This window comes from Zingiber officinale, chromosome 11B, assembly GCF_018446385.1.
Source record: "Zingiber officinale cultivar Zhangliang chromosome 11B, Zo_v1.1, whole genome shotgun sequence".
Lineage (NCBI taxonomy): Eukaryota > Viridiplantae > Streptophyta > Magnoliopsida > Zingiberales > Zingiberaceae > Zingiber > Zingiber officinale.
Window position 1 is genome coordinate 82,610,223 of NC_056007.1, and position 17,366 is coordinate 82,627,588.

The 17,366-nt window shown below is 39.6% G+C and overlaps 2 protein-coding genes across 2 annotated transcripts; both read left to right on the forward strand.

The window, feature by feature from the left end:
- The first annotated feature begins 5,564 nt into the window (after nucleotides 1-5,564).
- Nucleotides 5,565-6,414, forward strand: LOC122035377. Its single transcript, XM_042594785.1, has one exon. It carries the CDS (start codon nucleotides 5,620-5,622, stop codon nucleotides 6,187-6,189), a length of 570 nt encoding a protein of 189 aa, XP_042450719.1. The 5' UTR covers nucleotides 5,565-5,619; the 3' UTR covers nucleotides 6,190-6,414.
- A 7,293-nt stretch (nucleotides 6,415-13,707) lies between these two features.
- On the forward strand, nucleotides 13,708-15,264 carry LOC122034096 (zinc finger MYM-type protein 1-like). The gene is made up of 3 exons (XM_042593224.1): nucleotides 13,708-14,096; nucleotides 14,160-14,368; nucleotides 14,732-15,264. The coding sequence occupies exons 1-3, from the start codon at nucleotides 13,708-13,710 to the stop codon at nucleotides 15,262-15,264; spliced, it is 1,131 nt and encodes a 376-aa protein (XP_042449158.1).
- The last annotated feature ends 2,102 nt before the right edge of the window (nucleotides 15,265-17,366 follow it).

A 17,366-nucleotide genomic window follows, 5' to 3' on the forward strand; every position in this document is an offset into this window, starting at 1 on the left:
GACTTAACTTTGAACTATTTCAAAGTTTTTGAATTTTGTATCAAGATTTGAAAATGGAAGTTATTCTCATAGAAAACTATTTTTCCATGATAGTATATGTTATGAGGAATGTATCCTCAAAATTTCACATTTTTTTCGAATTTTCTGGAGTTTTTTAGGAGTTTCTGAATTTCCGGGAAGGGAAATCAGAAATCTCTGATTTCAGAGTGTGGATCGGTCACCGGACCGATCCAGGGAAGTTCTGATCGGTCTGGTGACCGATCAGTGACGATCCAGTGCGATCAGTGAAGCGTGGATCGGTCTGGGGACCGATCCAGGGGGATTCTGATCGGTCTGGGGACCGATCAGTGCGTGTGTTGATCTGAAATTTCAGCTGGAAGTTGGGTTTTGTGGATTTCTAAAGGTTTGAAACTCGCCAAGACATTGTTGGTGCAATGGTCAAGGGGGAGTTGACCTTTAGGGGAAGTTTTACCTAATTGTCAAGGGGGAGTTGACTTTTAGGGGGAGTTTTTACTCCAAAAGACTTTTAAGGATTAGTGATATGGGATTATCACTAAGTTGATTGTTGAGTTTAGTATCAAGGGGAAATTAAGAGTTTCAAATGAAAGGTATGAGACTTTCATTAGAAGAAACTCTTGACCTTGATACCCTCCTTTTCCTTTTGATGTGTGTCAAAAGGGAGAGTAGTCATGAGAATTATTGGGAACCCAAGTTAGGTTATCAGGTTAACCTAAGCTAGGGAAGAATGTCAAGGAATGTTCAAGGAAGAATATTGGAATTCTTTTGATGTGTCAAAAGGGGAGAATTATTGGGGAACCCAAGTTAGGTTATCGGGTTAACCTAAGTTTGGGGAGAAACGTTCAAGGGAGAATATTGGAGTTTGGAAAGAATGTTCAAGGAAGAACATTGGAGAGTTAAGAGGTTATCGGTTTAACCTAACTTGATTATGGTTTTGTCAAACATCAAAAGGGGAGATTGTTGGTGCAACCTTAGGTCAAGGTTGACCTGGTTGACCCGACTCGAGTTGACGTGACTCGAGTTGTATTTTGATGTTTGACTTGGGAAGATTGTCGGTGCAACCTTAGGTCAAGGTTGACCTAGTTGTGTTGCATGTTGATGTTTGACACTTGTGAGAGAGTTCTATTCTTGATGTGGGACAAGAATAGATGTTTGGGAGATTATTGGTGCAACCGTAGGTCGTGGTTGACCGGTTGACCTGATTCGGGAAAAGTCCAAGTATGGAGACTTGACGGAAAAGTCCAAGCAGGGAGCTTGGCACTCGAAAAGTCCAAGTATGGAGACTTGGCACTGAAAAAGTCTAAGGGAGCTTGGCACGCAAAAGTCCAAGTATGGAGACTGGCATCGAAAAGTCCAAGTATGGAGACTTGCATGGAAAAGTCCAAGTATGGAGACTTGGCACGGGAAAGTCCCGTGAGTGAAGCCAAGGGAAAGTCCTAACTGGATGTTAGGCTGGGAAAGTCCCGTGAGTGAAGCCAAGGAGAAAGTCCTAACCGATGTTAGGCGGTGGAAATCCCGTGAGTGAAGCGGTGAAAGTCCCGTGAGTGAAGCCGCAAGGAAAATCCAGATGGATCAGTGATGATCGGACTTCTGTTGGAAAGTCCAAGTAGGTCAAAGGGATTGACCGGACACTTGGTGGAGTTCTAGCAGTCAAGGGAGTGACCGGATGCTTGGGATGAAGTACCAATAGGTCAAGGTTGACCGGATATTGGTTTGAAAGTCTTGGAACTTGGTTTGGGCAAAACAAGCTCGGATCGGTCACCGCATCGATCCAGGATATTTGTTTGCTCGATCGGTCCGTGACCGATCGACATCAGAACTTCGCTGGCATCGATCGGCCCGTGACCGATCGCCAGTTTAACAGAGGCGAAAGAGGCAGCCGATCGGTCCACGCACCGATCAGTTATGTCCCGATCGGTCCGGGACCGATCGGAGACGATGTCGCGAAGACAGCTTGGGATCGGCGGACCGATCCAACAGAGCCCGATCGGTCCACGCATCGATCGTAGTACGCACGAAGGTTTCAGACTAACCGATCGGTCCGGGACCGATCAGGAGGTCCTGATCGGTCCGTAGACCGATCAGGGTTCTCTTCTCGACGCAACGGCTAGTTTCTTCGCTGTCTTCTTCGCAGGTATAAAGGGGTCGAGAGCTGCTGCTGCGCGAGAACTTCTTCCTCTTCTCTTCAGCTACAGAGCTGCTGTTCTGGTGTTGAGCTCTGTTGAGTTCCTTCCTCGCAAGCTTCGCGTGAGCTTCCCCGACTGGAACAGCTGCTGCTGTTAGGGTTTTTGAAGCTGCTGCTTCATCCGGACTCCAGTCGACGAGAAAGCAAGATTGGTAGAGTGCTTGTGTATTCTTACTGTATTTCTTGCTTATTCTTTGTACTTGTACTCTTTGTTTGCTGTTGCAAACGTTTGTGGCGAGGTTTCTCCACCCACAAGGAGTTGATATTAGCCGGTTCTCCGGGGACTCATCCACCGACGGATTGATAGGGCTCGTCCACCTTACGGACACGCCGAGGAGTAGGAGTATCATCTCCGAACCTCGTTACATCGCTGCGTGTTGAGGTTTGATTTCTTCTTCTGTTTTCTTTCTACGTTGTATTTCCGTTGCACTAACGAATTGTAGGAAGAAACGCGATCGATTTGGGGCGGCTATTCACACCCCCCCTCTCTAGCCGTACGAAGAGATCCTAACAAGAAGGGCACCTGCTCTTCGAGCATCTTCTTCGGCTCTTCCCAGAGGACTATGACTTTCCACTTCTTCGAATCTCGGGGCAGGAACTCTCGGCCATGGAGGCCTGCGGTTGCTCTTTCTTATTATAACAGTCTGGGCCCTTGTTATAATAGTTCGGGCAGGGCTCATGATAGAAGGCTTGAGGGAAATCCTTAGGTTGTTTTCTCTTAGATCCCCTATCTGAGACGCAGGTCTGATCCTTGGAAATTGCTGGCATCTTGTGTGTGTGTGAAGCAGTGGTGTTTTTTCAGAAGCCGCTCGCCTCTTGGCCTCCTTGAACAGTTCGTACTCTCCTGCTATCATGGTGACGTTGATTCTTCCGGTATCCTCCATCGTCACGTTCCAGAACAGGTGAAGGAAATTCCCACAGACGACACCAAATTTATCCTGCCCAGAATCTGAGTTAAACGAAGGCCAGCTGAGATGGCGTCGGTGTTGATGGAGAGACGACTTGGACACACCTAGCGTACGGGCACTGGAAAGGCAGACCCCCATGTGGAGCTGATGAAGGATAATGGTGATGAAAATGGCGGTACTTAGGCTTTGCGCACACTCAGACAAGCACCCAGAACATTAGAGATCAGAAACTAGGGAAAAAGTCTCTGGCGCAGGCTCTCCGATGCTCAAGTTAGGTATTTTTCCCCAGAAGAACAGTGTATGAAGGAAAAAAGAACTGTAGAAGATGAGCGCGAATGTGTGTGTGCGCATTCCTGGCTAAGGGAGAGGACCTCCTTTTTTATATGACAATGTGTACCTCTCGAGACTGATCGATGTCAGAGAATGTTGGGTGTTAGAGCTTGTCGGGTGATGGAGGACACGTGGTATCCTCTCATTGGTTGAAGGAATGTTCCATTTGCAGATGATAGCAGACCACCAGAATATTTCCTGATGCATGACAGTTATTCTCTAACAGGCGACTATGATTCCCTGCCATTGTTGTCGCCTAGTGCTTTTCTGTCCCGCCCAGGTTTAGCTATGGATTGCTTGATACGACCGTTCGGGTGAGCCACCTGATTTGAGTCTTGATAAGGGAGACGAGTTGTGGTGTGGGCCCCATCTTTCCTGCTGGGTTCGCTAGGGGGCCGACCGAGAGTTGTCTTATCGAGAATACCAGGTCTGGCTATGCAGATCGGGCTAAGGAAACCCAACCAATCAGGAAAGGTCAGGTCTTACTTCAGGCTACATATTATGTCTCTGATCTCAGACCCTGATCTGTTTGTACCCGACCGGGAATTATGCGGCTGATGACGTCAGGTGGTCTAACTCCTTCTTTCCCCTAACTGTTGACTGTCACGTCTCTTTAATTTTTAACTGTCGTATCTCCTTGACTTTGGACCATCCTCAACTGCCACGTCTCTGACTGTCTGATCTTATCGAGCCTCATCTTTATATACTGTATCACTTAACAACTAGTCTAATCAATCCATTTAAATTGGTATAATGGGCTAGTTAAGCATAATAGCTCATGGATTGATTAATTGAGCCAATAAAATTAAACAAATCAATTGAGCTGAACTATTCCCCATCTGACCCACCGTCAACACGAGTTAGAGAGAGTTAAAAGTAGGAAAGTAAAATATGGCAGGTAATTAAAATGTGATCGCCGGGACCATCAAACAATTCGGACCTGCCGACCACTCCACGCTCGATTCCACGATTCCTCTCGTCTTTTTATGGTTATTTTCCCAATAAAATCCGGACCCAAACGTCGACGTCCGTGGACCATAATGGAAACCCTAAATTATATCGTTCTCCAACTTTCTACGAACCCAACGCCATGTCCTTTCTTTTTCCCGCAGCACCAGCCTAAAACCTGCCATTCACTCTCCACCACTCCGCTCCTACTCCGTGGCACGCATTATTCATGTGGCCCGGAAGACTAGTTTCGGCGACGGTGGGGACGTATTTAAAAATTGAATATTCAGTTAAAATTAAATAAATTATAAATCAAATTTTTTAATTGTTTAAGTTTTTTTTAATCAATTAAACTGATTAAATTTAAATATTAATTAATTTAATTTTAATCGAATTAATTGATATTTGAAAAATTAAAATAATTAAATTTAAATTTTATTTAATTAATTATATTTTAAATAACAATAATTAAACTAATATTTTTATTCGATTTAACTAAATTATGAATTTTAAAATTAATTCGTAGCCCGCATCCAAAGTAATCCGTAGCCTTACGAAAATGACACATTTTAATTACAAAACGTTCCTTGCTCGTCGATCGGGACCCACGGCACTACATCCGACAAAGAATGATGGGATTCGCGAGGATGGTAGGGTCGGTTGGCACGTGTGTAAAAAAGGGCGCGCACACGACTTTTGAGGCGAGGGCAGCTTCCGCGCTCGTGTGATTCCACCGGCCGTTGCTCCCTTGCTAACTGCCGATTACTGCAGTATTATTTTCTATAACTAACGATACTGAATCTTTCGAACCCAAGAGTTCACCCATTCTATCGTTTGATACGCGTGCAATCGAAGTGTACAGTCGTGGGATCATGTAATCAGAAAAAGTAATGGACTCGTCGTTTTCGGCCCAAAGTAATTGATTTTGACCTTTTTTTTTAATATTGTTTTAATCCTCATCGTCCGAACGAAGGAATTAAGGAGGTGTTGGCAATTAATACAGCAGGGGTTTGACTTGGCATTCCTCGCCCAGCGACGTGGGCTTTCTCAATTGAGTCCGAGTCCAATCCAACCGTCGCCAGCATGGATTTGGCCTCCTCCGTGTCGTTCTCATCCACGAAGTATCCTCGAAGGCGGTCGATCCCAAGGCACCTTCGCAGCTTCTTCTCTTCCTATTTATATATGTATCTTCCCTCGGCTCATGCAACAGCCAATAGTAGTAGAAGTTGAATGATGGGGCGGCCATCGACGAGCGCGGAGCAGGGAGGGCGGTGCCGGCGTCACCCGAGACACCGGCAGGCCACCGGCGTCTGCCCCTATTGCCTCCGGGAGTGCCTCTCCCGCCTGCCTCACCACCACCACTACTCCTCCACCGCCGCCTACCTCCGATCCTCGTCCGTCTCCTCCTCGCTTTGCTCCTCGGACGACGACGACGACGCAGAGGTCTCTTCCTCGGAGGACTCCTCGCCCATTCACAGCCATAGCCCGGAGAGTACTGCCAGGGTTTCCTTTCCTTTCCGACGAGAGATTTGTGTGGTGGCGAGCGGGCTGACAAGGAGTCAGTCCCTGGTTTTCTTCGAAGCCGACGGAAGGAAGGAGGGGGAGGAAGAAGAAGAAGAGAAAGGGAAGAAAAAGGAGAAGAGTGAGAAAACGAGGAAAAAGGAGAAGGTTTGGTGGAAGCTGATGAGTGGATCGAGGAGGTGGTGGAATAACAAGAAGGAGAGCCGCGGCGTATCCAATTTGATGCACTCGCAGACCTTCAAAGAGAAGCCCTCGGCCAAGTGGGTCTTGTTTGTTTAATTAACTAACCAGAGAGAACTACTAGTTGTTCTTTGCTTCTTTGATATATTGATTTCTTCAGTGCGTGCTTTGTTTCGTCGTAGTACTTTTTATTTATGTACCTTTTGTAAACTCGATCGCAATCGCTGTGTGTTTCATCCTAAAAGGGTGTATCTGTTTCTGTTTCTGTTTCTTTTCTTTCAATTGTACAGAGGACGGAAGAAATGAAACATTGTTGCACAAGCATGATGAAAGGTCCTTTTCCGTTTTTTTTTAAGAATTGTATTGTGGATGAAGATGACTAAGTCATTACCTTTGTTCTTATCGTCCGTCAGAGTATTATTCCAGAAGATAGTCCCTTTTAATATGTATGGGTGGAGATTTACGAACCCGCTAAAATAGATAGGGATCATCAATTCCCAAGAACATTAATAAATTATGTTAACTATAATGAATGTTATAGATTATATATATTTATTTATTTATAATATTTAGGATAATTTGATTTTTTTTTTTTATATTTAGAGTTTAGTGTTTCTTAACTTAACTATATATAAGAACATCCACGTTAATTTTTCTATCACTATATCTAAAATTTAGGATAAATAACTTCCTTTATTAAATTTAGATAATTATTTTTCACTACACAATACATCAACTACCCTAAAATTTCTATTATCTTTAATTTTTTATTATTTTTTCCTCTTTCTTCTATTTTTTTGATTAATATATTTAGGAATTAGTAAGCAGAGAGAGATTGAAAAGAATGAGTAAAAGGAGAGAGATTGAAAAGAAATATTATTTTACTTTTAGGATAAAGGTTTCATTCTCTAAATTTAGATAATCACTATTCATTAAATCTAAATTTAGAGAATAGATAGGGTAGTTATGTAAAGGTTTTTTAGCTACTTTATGTAAAATTTAGGATAAAATCTTTGGATATGATAGTTGATATAGATACTCTAGGACTTTATACTCTGTATTTATAGTATTAATTTTGGATTCAATAATATGACTAGTTTTTTCTTTTTTCTTAATTTCTACGTTGTATCAGAATGGTTCTCTTTATCTAACTTAAATTTTCTGCCGCCCCTGTTACTGCTTCCCGTTGTCGTTGTCGTCTTCTACTACTGTTGCCAATTTCGGCGCCAACACTCTTTTCTACCGATTTTGGCATTTACACCCTGTGTTGCTGATTTCGACGTCAACTCTCTTTTTTGAGGATTTCGGTGTTGACGTCCTATATTGTCAATTTCGATGCTGACATCTTTTTCTACCAATTTCGGCGTTGACACCTTGTGCTGCCGATTTCGACGCTGATGCTTTTTTCTATCGATTTCGACACAGATGCCTTGTGTTACCGATTTCAGCATCGACACTTTTTTTTACCGATTTTGACACAGATACCTTGTGCTACCGATTTCTACGCGGGCATCCTTTTCTGCCTCGAATTTTTTGTGTGACCACAGGTCATCCTGACACCAATTTTTACGGATCGTACAAATGTGTCTCCTTATAGTTTGTTTATTCTGAGCATTATTCGTTATGTCATCATGCCTGATTGTACAAATGCTTCATGAAAATTTGATCCGTATATGTTGGAGCAGTTTCAATAGTCCTTTGCCTCACAGTTCTCTGTCATGTCAGCTTCCTCTCATATTGATTTGTTATCATTTGGTATTTCAGGTATATTTTCATTCTTGTAGATTTTGGACTCTACTGTTTCCCATCATATGTCATTTAATTTATCATCTTTTGTTTCTTTTTTCTCTCAGTGCATCTATATCTATTGTGACTGTTGATGATATTCTTATATCATTAGTAAGTGTTGGTTCAATTGTCACATCTTGTTTATCACTTATTGATGTTTAGTATATTTCGAATCTTACTTTAAATCTTATTTTTTTAGTCAATTATGTGAGTCTGGATACTTATTCTTTTTCTCTTCATCCAATTGTTATGTTCAGTACCCACAATCTCTGAGGCTAATTGGGGCATGTCATTGGCAAAGAGGACTCTATGTTTTAGATCAACTTAAAGTACCAGAAGTTGTAGTTTCGAGTGTCGATTTATCATCTTTTCATTTGAGTTGTTCATCTTGTGATTTTTATTTACGACACTCTCGTTTAGGTCATATTTCAGCATCTCATTTGCAGTTTTTAGCTTCTACAAGAGTATTAGGACCATTAAAAAGTTCTGATATTTCTAATTGTAGTGGTTGTAAACTGGCTAAATTTTCTACCTTATCATTTTCTAAAAGTCTTTTTTTTTTCTTTTGCTTCATTAGATCTTATCCCTTCTGATGTGTGGGGACCCTCTCCTATTCCTACAAAAAGGGGTCAAGGTATTATGTTTCATTTATTAATAATTGTTCTTGGGTTTATCTTATGAAACACAGATATGATTATCTTATCATTTTCAACAACTTTAGAACTCTTATGAAAATTTAATATTCTAGTGTCATAAAGTGTTTTCGTTGTGATTTGGGGGGGGGGGGTGAATACAGTTTGAATCATTTTTCATATTTACTTACTTCTGATGGTTCTATTCACCAAACCCTGTGTACAGATACTCCTGAATAGAATAGTGTGGCTGAACAGAAACATAGGCTTCTTGTTGAAACAACTCATTCATTTTTATTATCTACAAGTATTCCTAGTACCTTTTGGGGGTAAACAATCCTTACTGCTACTCACGTGATTAATAGAATTCTAACCTCACACGATTCAGGCTTGTCACCTTTTGAAAAATTGTATGGGCATGCTCCTCTCTATTCCTCTTTGCATATTTTTTATTGTACTTGTTTTGTCCTTCGTCCATATGTTGATCGCCATAAGTTAGCGTCTCAGTCTACTCTTTGTGTCTTTTTGGATTATAGTGTTAGTGAAAAAGGATATCATTACTTTGATCCTGTTAATAAAAAATTGTATGTCTCTTATCATGTTGTGTTTCTTAAGCATATTTCATTCTTTTCTATTCCAGCTAGTTCACATAATATGACAAGTCAGATCTACTTTACATTGATCCTTTCAATACCAACATTGAGAAAGTTTCATCCACTGCTCCTACTGGTAACTCAACTGAATTTGGTACTTTGTTTCCCGATATATCCGCTCCACATGCTCCTTCTGTCACTACCCAATCATCTCCTGAGATTGCAGATGATCCTTATCTCCACCGTCGTCAATCTACTCATGTTCATAAGTCTACTAAACTACTAGATTTTGCTTACTCTTGTTATTCTCATTCTTTTTCTTCATTTGTTGGATTTGTTCATTGTCTTTTTGAGCTTGTATCCTATAGAGAAGTTATTTGTAACCCACTTTGGTAGAGTACTATGGCTGATGAACTAATTGCTTTGCATCGCTATTAGTTCTTATTGGGTATATAAGATCAAAACTAAATCTGATGAATTTATCGAACGATACAAAACTCGTCTTGTTGCTAAAAGTTATTCTCAGGAGTATGACATGGATTATGAGGAAACATTTATTCCTATTATAAAAATGACGACTGTTCGTACTCTGATTGTTGTTGCTTCTATTTATCAAAGGAGAAAATCTCATATGGATGTCAAGAATGCATTTCTAAATAGTGATCTTCATGAAGAAATTTACATGACACCTATGTTGGATCGAGACGCACGAAAGAAAGGGGGATGAATAACGTTATTTTAAAAACTTCTTTTCAGTTTTATAAAGACAAGTATGCAGCTGAAAAACTAAGTATAAAAGCAAAAAAGAAAACTCGATCGGTTACTTGGTTCGGAGCCTTCGGCGACTCCTACTCCAAGACTCACAATCCTTCAGACCGTATCGATGGGGAATCTACTATAATCCTCTTCCAGAACCGTCGGAAGAGGGAATCGAGTACAATAAAATCAAAAGGACAAGTGTAACAACCTACACTTTTCTTAATGCAATAATTAAACAATTAACAATACTTTCGTTACCCAACACGTGAAGATTCTTGGATCAAGCTCGGTGTCGGACTGTTTCCTTGTAGTAGTAGGGCATAGCAGAATCATAGTATAGTGAGAGGATAAAGTCGGAGCAGTCGGGAATTCAAAAGATCGCTTAAAGAAGTCGTGAATGAGTTGTGACTTGAATGTTGCTCGAACAGAGCTTATATAGGCTATGGAAGGCGCCTTTAGCCTCCTCTGAGGCACTTTCACAAGCAAATTTTATCCCCTATCTTTGGTGATGATAGAATCTACAACCTTTGATTTTTATCCTCTGGAAGGCGCCTTAAAAGTGTTGGGGTTGCAAGGTTACAAAAATAGTCTCACATTGAAAACACATGGGAAAGATCATGAGTTTATAAGAGAAAAGATATTTCCATTAGTATGAGGCATTTGGGGGGGAGCCCAAGAGTAAAGACATGAGGACTTAGGCTCAAAGTGGACAATATCATACCATTGTGGAGATATCTAAATTCTTTTCGATCATACAAATGGTATCAGAGCCCTGACTGCCAGAAGGTTTAACCGCCGACTGTGCACAAGAGCTATGGTTTGATTGAGTCATGTAGGTACAATATTGACCTCGAACAAAGAAAGTGGGAGCTCCTATGTTCGGATCAAGAGGACCAGACATCAGGCAGGAAGTTCTAGTTGCGGTTAGGCAAGGAAGTCCTAGTAGGTCGGGTGGACCGAGGGACAGGAAGACCTGGTGGGTCGAGGATCGGACGTGGGAAGCCTGTGGTCCTTTGTTTTAGGGGGGATTGTTGGGGTTGCAAGGTTGCAAATATAGTTCCACATTGAAAACACATGGGAAAGATCATGGGTTTATAAGAGAAAAGCTATCTCCATTAGTATGAGGCCTTTTGGGTAGAGCCCAAGAGCAAAATCATGAGGGCTTAGGCCCAAAGTGGATAATATTATACCATTGTGGAGATATCTAAATCCCATTTGATCCTACAAAAAACTCTTCAAGCTGCCTTCCAACAAGCTCAAGGCGCCTCCAGAAGCATGCGAGGTACCTCCAACTGTTGGTTTGACATAGCAATCTTCCGGAGGTTATATCTTTTGACTCTGAACTCGAAATCAAGAAATGTCAGTTGTCATGCGTGCAAAATTCAAAAATATATATTTTTCTCTACAATATAAAGTTAGAAAATATATGCATAAATAGTTTATATAGATTTATGAGTTAGATCCTATCTCACCGAGATCAGGATTTAGTCATGGTCTCAGTTTAGGTTTTCCAAAATGGACCTAAACTAGACCAATGCCTACTGTCCCCTCAAACAGGAACATGTCCTTACTAAGTCACTCTCCTCTAGTGACTTGCCTTCACTTACCAAATGTTGAGTTACCTCTTCGACGTTTAATCTGATCCACCAGGTCTTTCTGTCGGAATTACACATCCGGACTTCGTCAATTCGAGAATCGAACATCCGAACCTTCTATCGGAATCGCACATCCGAACTTCAATCTATTGGGAATCGAACATCCTGACCTCTTGTCAGAATCCCACATTAGAGTTCATCAATTGAGAATCGCATATCCCGACTGGACTTCCTGCCTGGTGTTTGGTACTCTTAATCCATCAAATTAGTCAACCATATATACTCAGTAACAAAATTAGATTAACAACAACTGGGCTTCCTACCTGGCGTAGCTAATACTGGGCTGCACTGGGCTCTAGCCCAGTGCAGCCCAACAACTTTTAACACACTAATCCCTATTATTTTTTTGCCGCCCAGTGTAACTCCACATCGAGCCGAGTGCAGCAGGCGCTAAAACCTAAACCAAGTGACTTTTTCGCCACCCTCCTCCTCTGGCACGAAGTACACATCGAGGTGGTGACCGTCCTTGAGCGCATCATCTCCTTCTTCAGCCACTGGTTCTCCTCACTCATCCACTTGCAATAGCTTTTCAAGCATGGGTAAGTCACGTAAGTGGTAATCTCCGTCTACATCTTGTTCGTCTTCTTCGTCCTTCGTCAAAATCCAACCTGTTTCCATCAATTTTGCCTATTTCTCTCCAAATCAATCGAAATAGGGGGGCAAGAAAATGAATTGGGTTGCACCTCACCTGGCTCTCCTGTTCTGCAGATGAGCAGATCTACAGCAATTTCCATTTTTTTTCTTTTTAATGGTTTGTGATTGCTGTAATTAAATTCTTTGCCAATCGGCCAAGTCCTGCTTTTGAGACTACAATCTCAAACCATTTAAACAACAATTAGAAACTCAAATTCAATAATAAAAAAAGAAAATATTTTTAACACGTTTTATTTCTTTGGATGAGTTCAAGGGGCTTAGATTACTTCTAAATTCCCACAATTATTTCTTTTTAAGTCCTTTATTTTTGTTTTTGATTTTAGGTATTTCAAGTTTCAGCTTAGCACAGGAAGTGGACTTCTCTTTATCTTGAAGTGATAAATCACAAGTAATTTTAAATTTTTAGTTGTGATTTTATTTGAAATGATTTGAATTTTAAAAGTATCTAAAAATTATGGTTCTGATACTTGGGAATGTTGTGATATTATAAATTGATTTATTATTGTGTTTGAGTTTATTTTAAAATGAATAATATGATTGAGTTTGTTATAATTGATTGGTAGTTAGTTTTTTGTTCTTAAGTTATAAATAATTATTTTATCATTGTTTTTTCCTTATGTTTTAAATGGAATACCAACAACCTTCAAATAAAAAGCCAAAAATATTACTGTCATTTTTTAGGAAAAGAGATGACCAATCTGAATATGATAATCAATTACAATGTGATATACCTCTTAGACCAACAGTTGGATCCTCGACTTCCGATTTACAGTCTCCTTTTGTATCTAGGCCAATAGAACAAAGAGAAGAAGAATTTGATATTTCTTCTATTGAACAAGATCCAGGATTGCGAAAATTGATTTGTGAATACTCTGTTAATGAGCGGGATGAGATTAGAAGAGCATATATCAAAGAAGGGTCTTATCAACCCAAGCTTGTTGAGTATCCAACAACAAAAATTGGAAAGAAAAATCGTCGATTTCAATATGTTTGGTTTAAACAATTTCCTTGGCTAGAATATTAACCTTCAAAGGACAAAGCATATTGTTTTCCATGCTTTCTTTTTGAGAATACAAGTAATCCAATGGCTCGTTCTGCACTTGTTTCTGAAGGGTTTAACAATTGGAAGAGAGTTAATGATGGGGGAAAATGTGCATTTCTTATTCATGTTGGTTTATTGTCTTCATCACATAATAGATATGTGAAATGCGTTCAGGACTTGATGAAACCAAAGCAAAATATTGACAAAGTGATGAATGCTCAATCTATGGATGAATTATAAAGAATATGTTGCGTCTAAAGGCAACAATTGAAGGTTTATTATGACTTACAACTCAAGGATGTTCTTTTAGAGGTCATGATGAATCAGAGAGTTCCTTAAATCATGGAAATTTTATTGAATTATTGAAATTTCAAGCACATTTAAATGATGAAATTGCAAAAGTTGTGTTACATAATGCCCCGCAAAATGCTAAATACACTTCTTCGCAAATTCAAAAGGAAATATTGCATATTCTTGCTAATAAAGTGAGAACAATGATTCGAGATGAATTGGGAGATGTCAAGTTTTGTATTCTTGTTGATGAAGCTCAAGATGAATCTAAAAAAGGGCAAATGGCCCTTATTTTAAGATTTGTTAATAATTCTGGTTTTTTGGTGGAACGTTTCTTTGAGATTTTGAGTGTTGATGACACAACATCGGTAAATCTTAAGAAATCAATTTCTGACATTTTTGTTCAACATAATATTCAAATCCACAACATGAGGGGACAAGGGTATGATGGTGCAAGTAATATGCGTGGTGAATCGAATGAGCTTCAAGCATTATTTCTTAGAGATTGCCCATATGCCTATTATGTACATTGTTTTGCTCATCGTTTACAGTTAACATTGGTTGCAGCTGCTAAGGATGTGCCTTCTATTTGGTAATTCTTTTCTTATTTGACTTCTATTGTAAACTTCGTCACCTCATCTTCTAAACGTCTTAGTGATTTACAATCTGCTCAACAAGAAGAGATTACATATATGTTGGCTATTGGTGAGTGTGAGTCTGGTACAGGAGCTAATCAAATTGGTACATTGCATAGACCCGGTGCTACTCGTTGGAGCTCTCATTATGATTCTGTTAGGAACTTGATAGACATGTATGCAACAACTTGTAAGATCCTTGGAAATCTCAATGACAATGGACCAAATGGTACAATACGTGGGAAGCTTATGGTTTATGCAACATAATTATGAGTTTTGAATTTGTATTTGTGTTGTTTTTGATGGAAAATATCTTAGAAACCACTGACATTCTTTGTCAAGCTCTATAAAATAAATCACAAGACATTGTGAATGCTTTAAAATTTGTCTCAACCACAAAAGTCATCCTTCTAAAATTTAGAGAAGATGGTTGGGATAATTTTTTTTTAGAAAGTAAAGACTTTTTGTGAACGACATAATATTAAGATGTCTGATATGAGTTGTTGTTATAAAGTTAATTGTTATTGTCAACAACGGGATCATGTCACAGTTGAACATCATTATCACTATGATATTTTTAATGCTGCAATAGATTTTCAAGTGATGGAACTAAATTGTAGATTCAGTGAAACAACAATGGAACTTCTTACTCTTTGTTCATCTTTGGATCCTACTGATTCATTTAAAAAAATTAATGTGGGCGACATTTGCAAGCTTGCATCAAAATTTTATCCAGCTGATTTTACTCAACAAGAAATTCATGCTTTGAGAGCTGAATTGGAACATTATCAACTTGACATAGTTTGTAATCGTGAGTTTCAACAAATTTCTACTCTTTCTGCATTATATAGAGAAATGATTGTGACCAAAAAGGCTGAGAGTTATGTTATGATTCAGAGATTGATTCGTCTTGTATTGACTCTTCCTGTATCAACTGCAATGGCAAAGAGAGCCTTTTCATCCATGAAATTTCTCAAAACGACACGTCGCAATAAGATGGATGATGATTTACTTTATGATTGCATGATTCTCTATATAGAACGACAATTGCCTGAGAAAATAGACTTGGAATCAGCAATAGATGAGTTTTATACTCTAAATCCTCATCGAGCACAGCTTAAGTAGATATTGAAGTATTTTGCATGAAATTTAAACTATGTAAAAGGATATTGATATATAAATGTTATATGTTTGTTAAATGTTCAATATACATATATGCTTTATTATTATTGTAATTTAGCCTAGGGCATTTGAAGACCCTGGCTACGCCATTGATCACGAGTTTCTATCGAATGAAGAATTAAACGGCAAAGAAGAAGAAGAAATGAGAAAATCAAGAGGAGAAGGATCTAATTTCTTTAGCTTTTATCAAAATTCTTGCTGACTCTCTACCACGGTTCTTTACTCAAGATGAATTCTCTTGTATATAAAGTTTCAACAACATTCTTGAGCAACCAGCAATAAGTGGCTTCAGCAACAAGCCAACCTTTCTTGAGCAACAAGTAAAGATATGTCATAAAACACTAGCTAAGCCACTTGTGTTCAAGCATACAAAAGATAATGGTGACAAATACAGCTTGATCCACGTGGACACAATGTGCCCTAATCGATCCGCTCTAAGGAGTAGTGTTGACATCAGAATCATTTGGGCTGGTACAATTTGGCCTGAGAATTACACCCTACTTGCTCTAAATATCATCGTTAATGACACTCAAATATTTAATTCACATCGAAGGTTATTTTTATGCCACTATGTTCTCTTCATATTTTTCCAACAGAGAATAATAGTTGAAACTTGTGGATCAAGATTTATAACTCCTTTTTACAATACATATATAACTAAAGGTGGAAAATAGGAGTTCGGATCCTCTGCCCTCAAATTTTTCTGTCCCCGTGTCTCCTTGCTAATCGGACGGATCAGATTACATCTCAAGGATGCCTTGCATATCACGAGGATACTGCACACATCTTAAGGATGTCATGATGCCTTGAGATGTAATCTGATCCGTCCAATCGGCAGGGGATACGAGGACAGAGAAATTTGGGGACAGAGGATCCGAACTGAGCAAATAGAGACTCGTAGGAAGCTGCATGATATTGATACTTGGAAAATGGACATGTACAAGGTTAATATTAAACATGACTAATAAATGCTCCATAAGTAACTAATCTTCTATGTAGGTGAAACATTCACATTCAATTTAATCTACCTATGTTACAACGTAATCAGATGGGCTTTAGGTTTTCAAGCCTACGACAAGCTTGATGCATGGCGCTTGATACAGAGAGTGTCAGAAGCCTCCACATCCCTTACTCTACACTCCGCACGCTCAATTATCCTTAATATTTTCAGTTGATCGGTCTCCCTGACTCCAAGGGCTCAACTACCCAACTCAGAGGCTTAACTCCCCGACTCAAGGGCTCAACTACCTAACTCCAAGGGCTCAGCTTCTCGACTCCACACTCCGCTCAATTAGACCAAATATTTCTAGCTAATCGGTCTCCCCGATTCCATGGGCTCAAATCCCCGACTCCACACTCTGCTCAATCAACCCAGATATTTTCAATCGATCGGTCTCCCCTACTCTAGGGGCTTAGCTCCCCACCCCCACACTAATCAGCCAAAATATACTTGGGTTCCTTAAAGATGAACAGATCACCTTGACTTAAGGCTATATTCAGTCAAATCAGATCGCTTGACTCCAGGGGATCTATTCCCATGGTCCACTGCTCTGCTCTGCTCTGCCTAGAGTCATCGGCCCAACTTGGCCCCTCTTAAACGGGCTAGTTGATAATTCATTTATTTAACACATCTTTTTTTTGATGATGTTGGGTGATTTTTGAGCTAATTACATTTACTAATCACCGCATTTTAGATGTCTATACATTGAGAATTGCTCTAAACTTAAATGTATGTTTATTCTTAATTCATGATATATTTTTATTAATTTGAATTTATTTTTGTAGGACATTTAAATTGATACATTATTCAAAGGGAGTCAAGTCAATTCAAGGGGAGGCTTGGTTCATTTAACCAAATGAAGAAGCACAATCCCTACTTTGGTTTAATTCAATTCAAGCCCACCAAACCAAACCCAAGTCTGATCTCTCATCAATTGCCCTAAAAATTTCACTTGAGCCCAACCCAAGTCCACTGTGCTGGATCGAAACAAACTCGAGTATAACAACCAGGTTTTGGCACAGTGAACAATAGCTTGCGCAACTAT

What these genes read in the sequence shown, in the direction of transcription:
- LOC122035377 (XM_042594785.1), top strand. Translation starts at nt 5,620, where the DNA reads ATGATGGGGCGGCCATCGACGAGCGCGGAGCAGGGAGGGCGGTGCCGG.
- LOC122034096 (XM_042593224.1), top strand. Translation starts at nt 13,708, where the DNA reads ATGATTCGAGATGAATTGGGAGATGTCAAGTTTTGTATTCTTGTTGAT. An exon ending in AAGGATGTGCCTTCTATTTG is followed by an intron (nt 14,097 to 14,159) that starts GTAATTCTTTTC and finishes TAAACGTCTTAG; the next exon opens with TGATTTACAATCTGCTCAAC. An exon ending in CAATGACAATGGACCAAATG is followed by an intron (nt 14,369 to 14,731) that starts GTACAATACGTG and finishes ATGCTGCAATAG; the next exon opens with ATTTTCAAGTGATGGAACTA.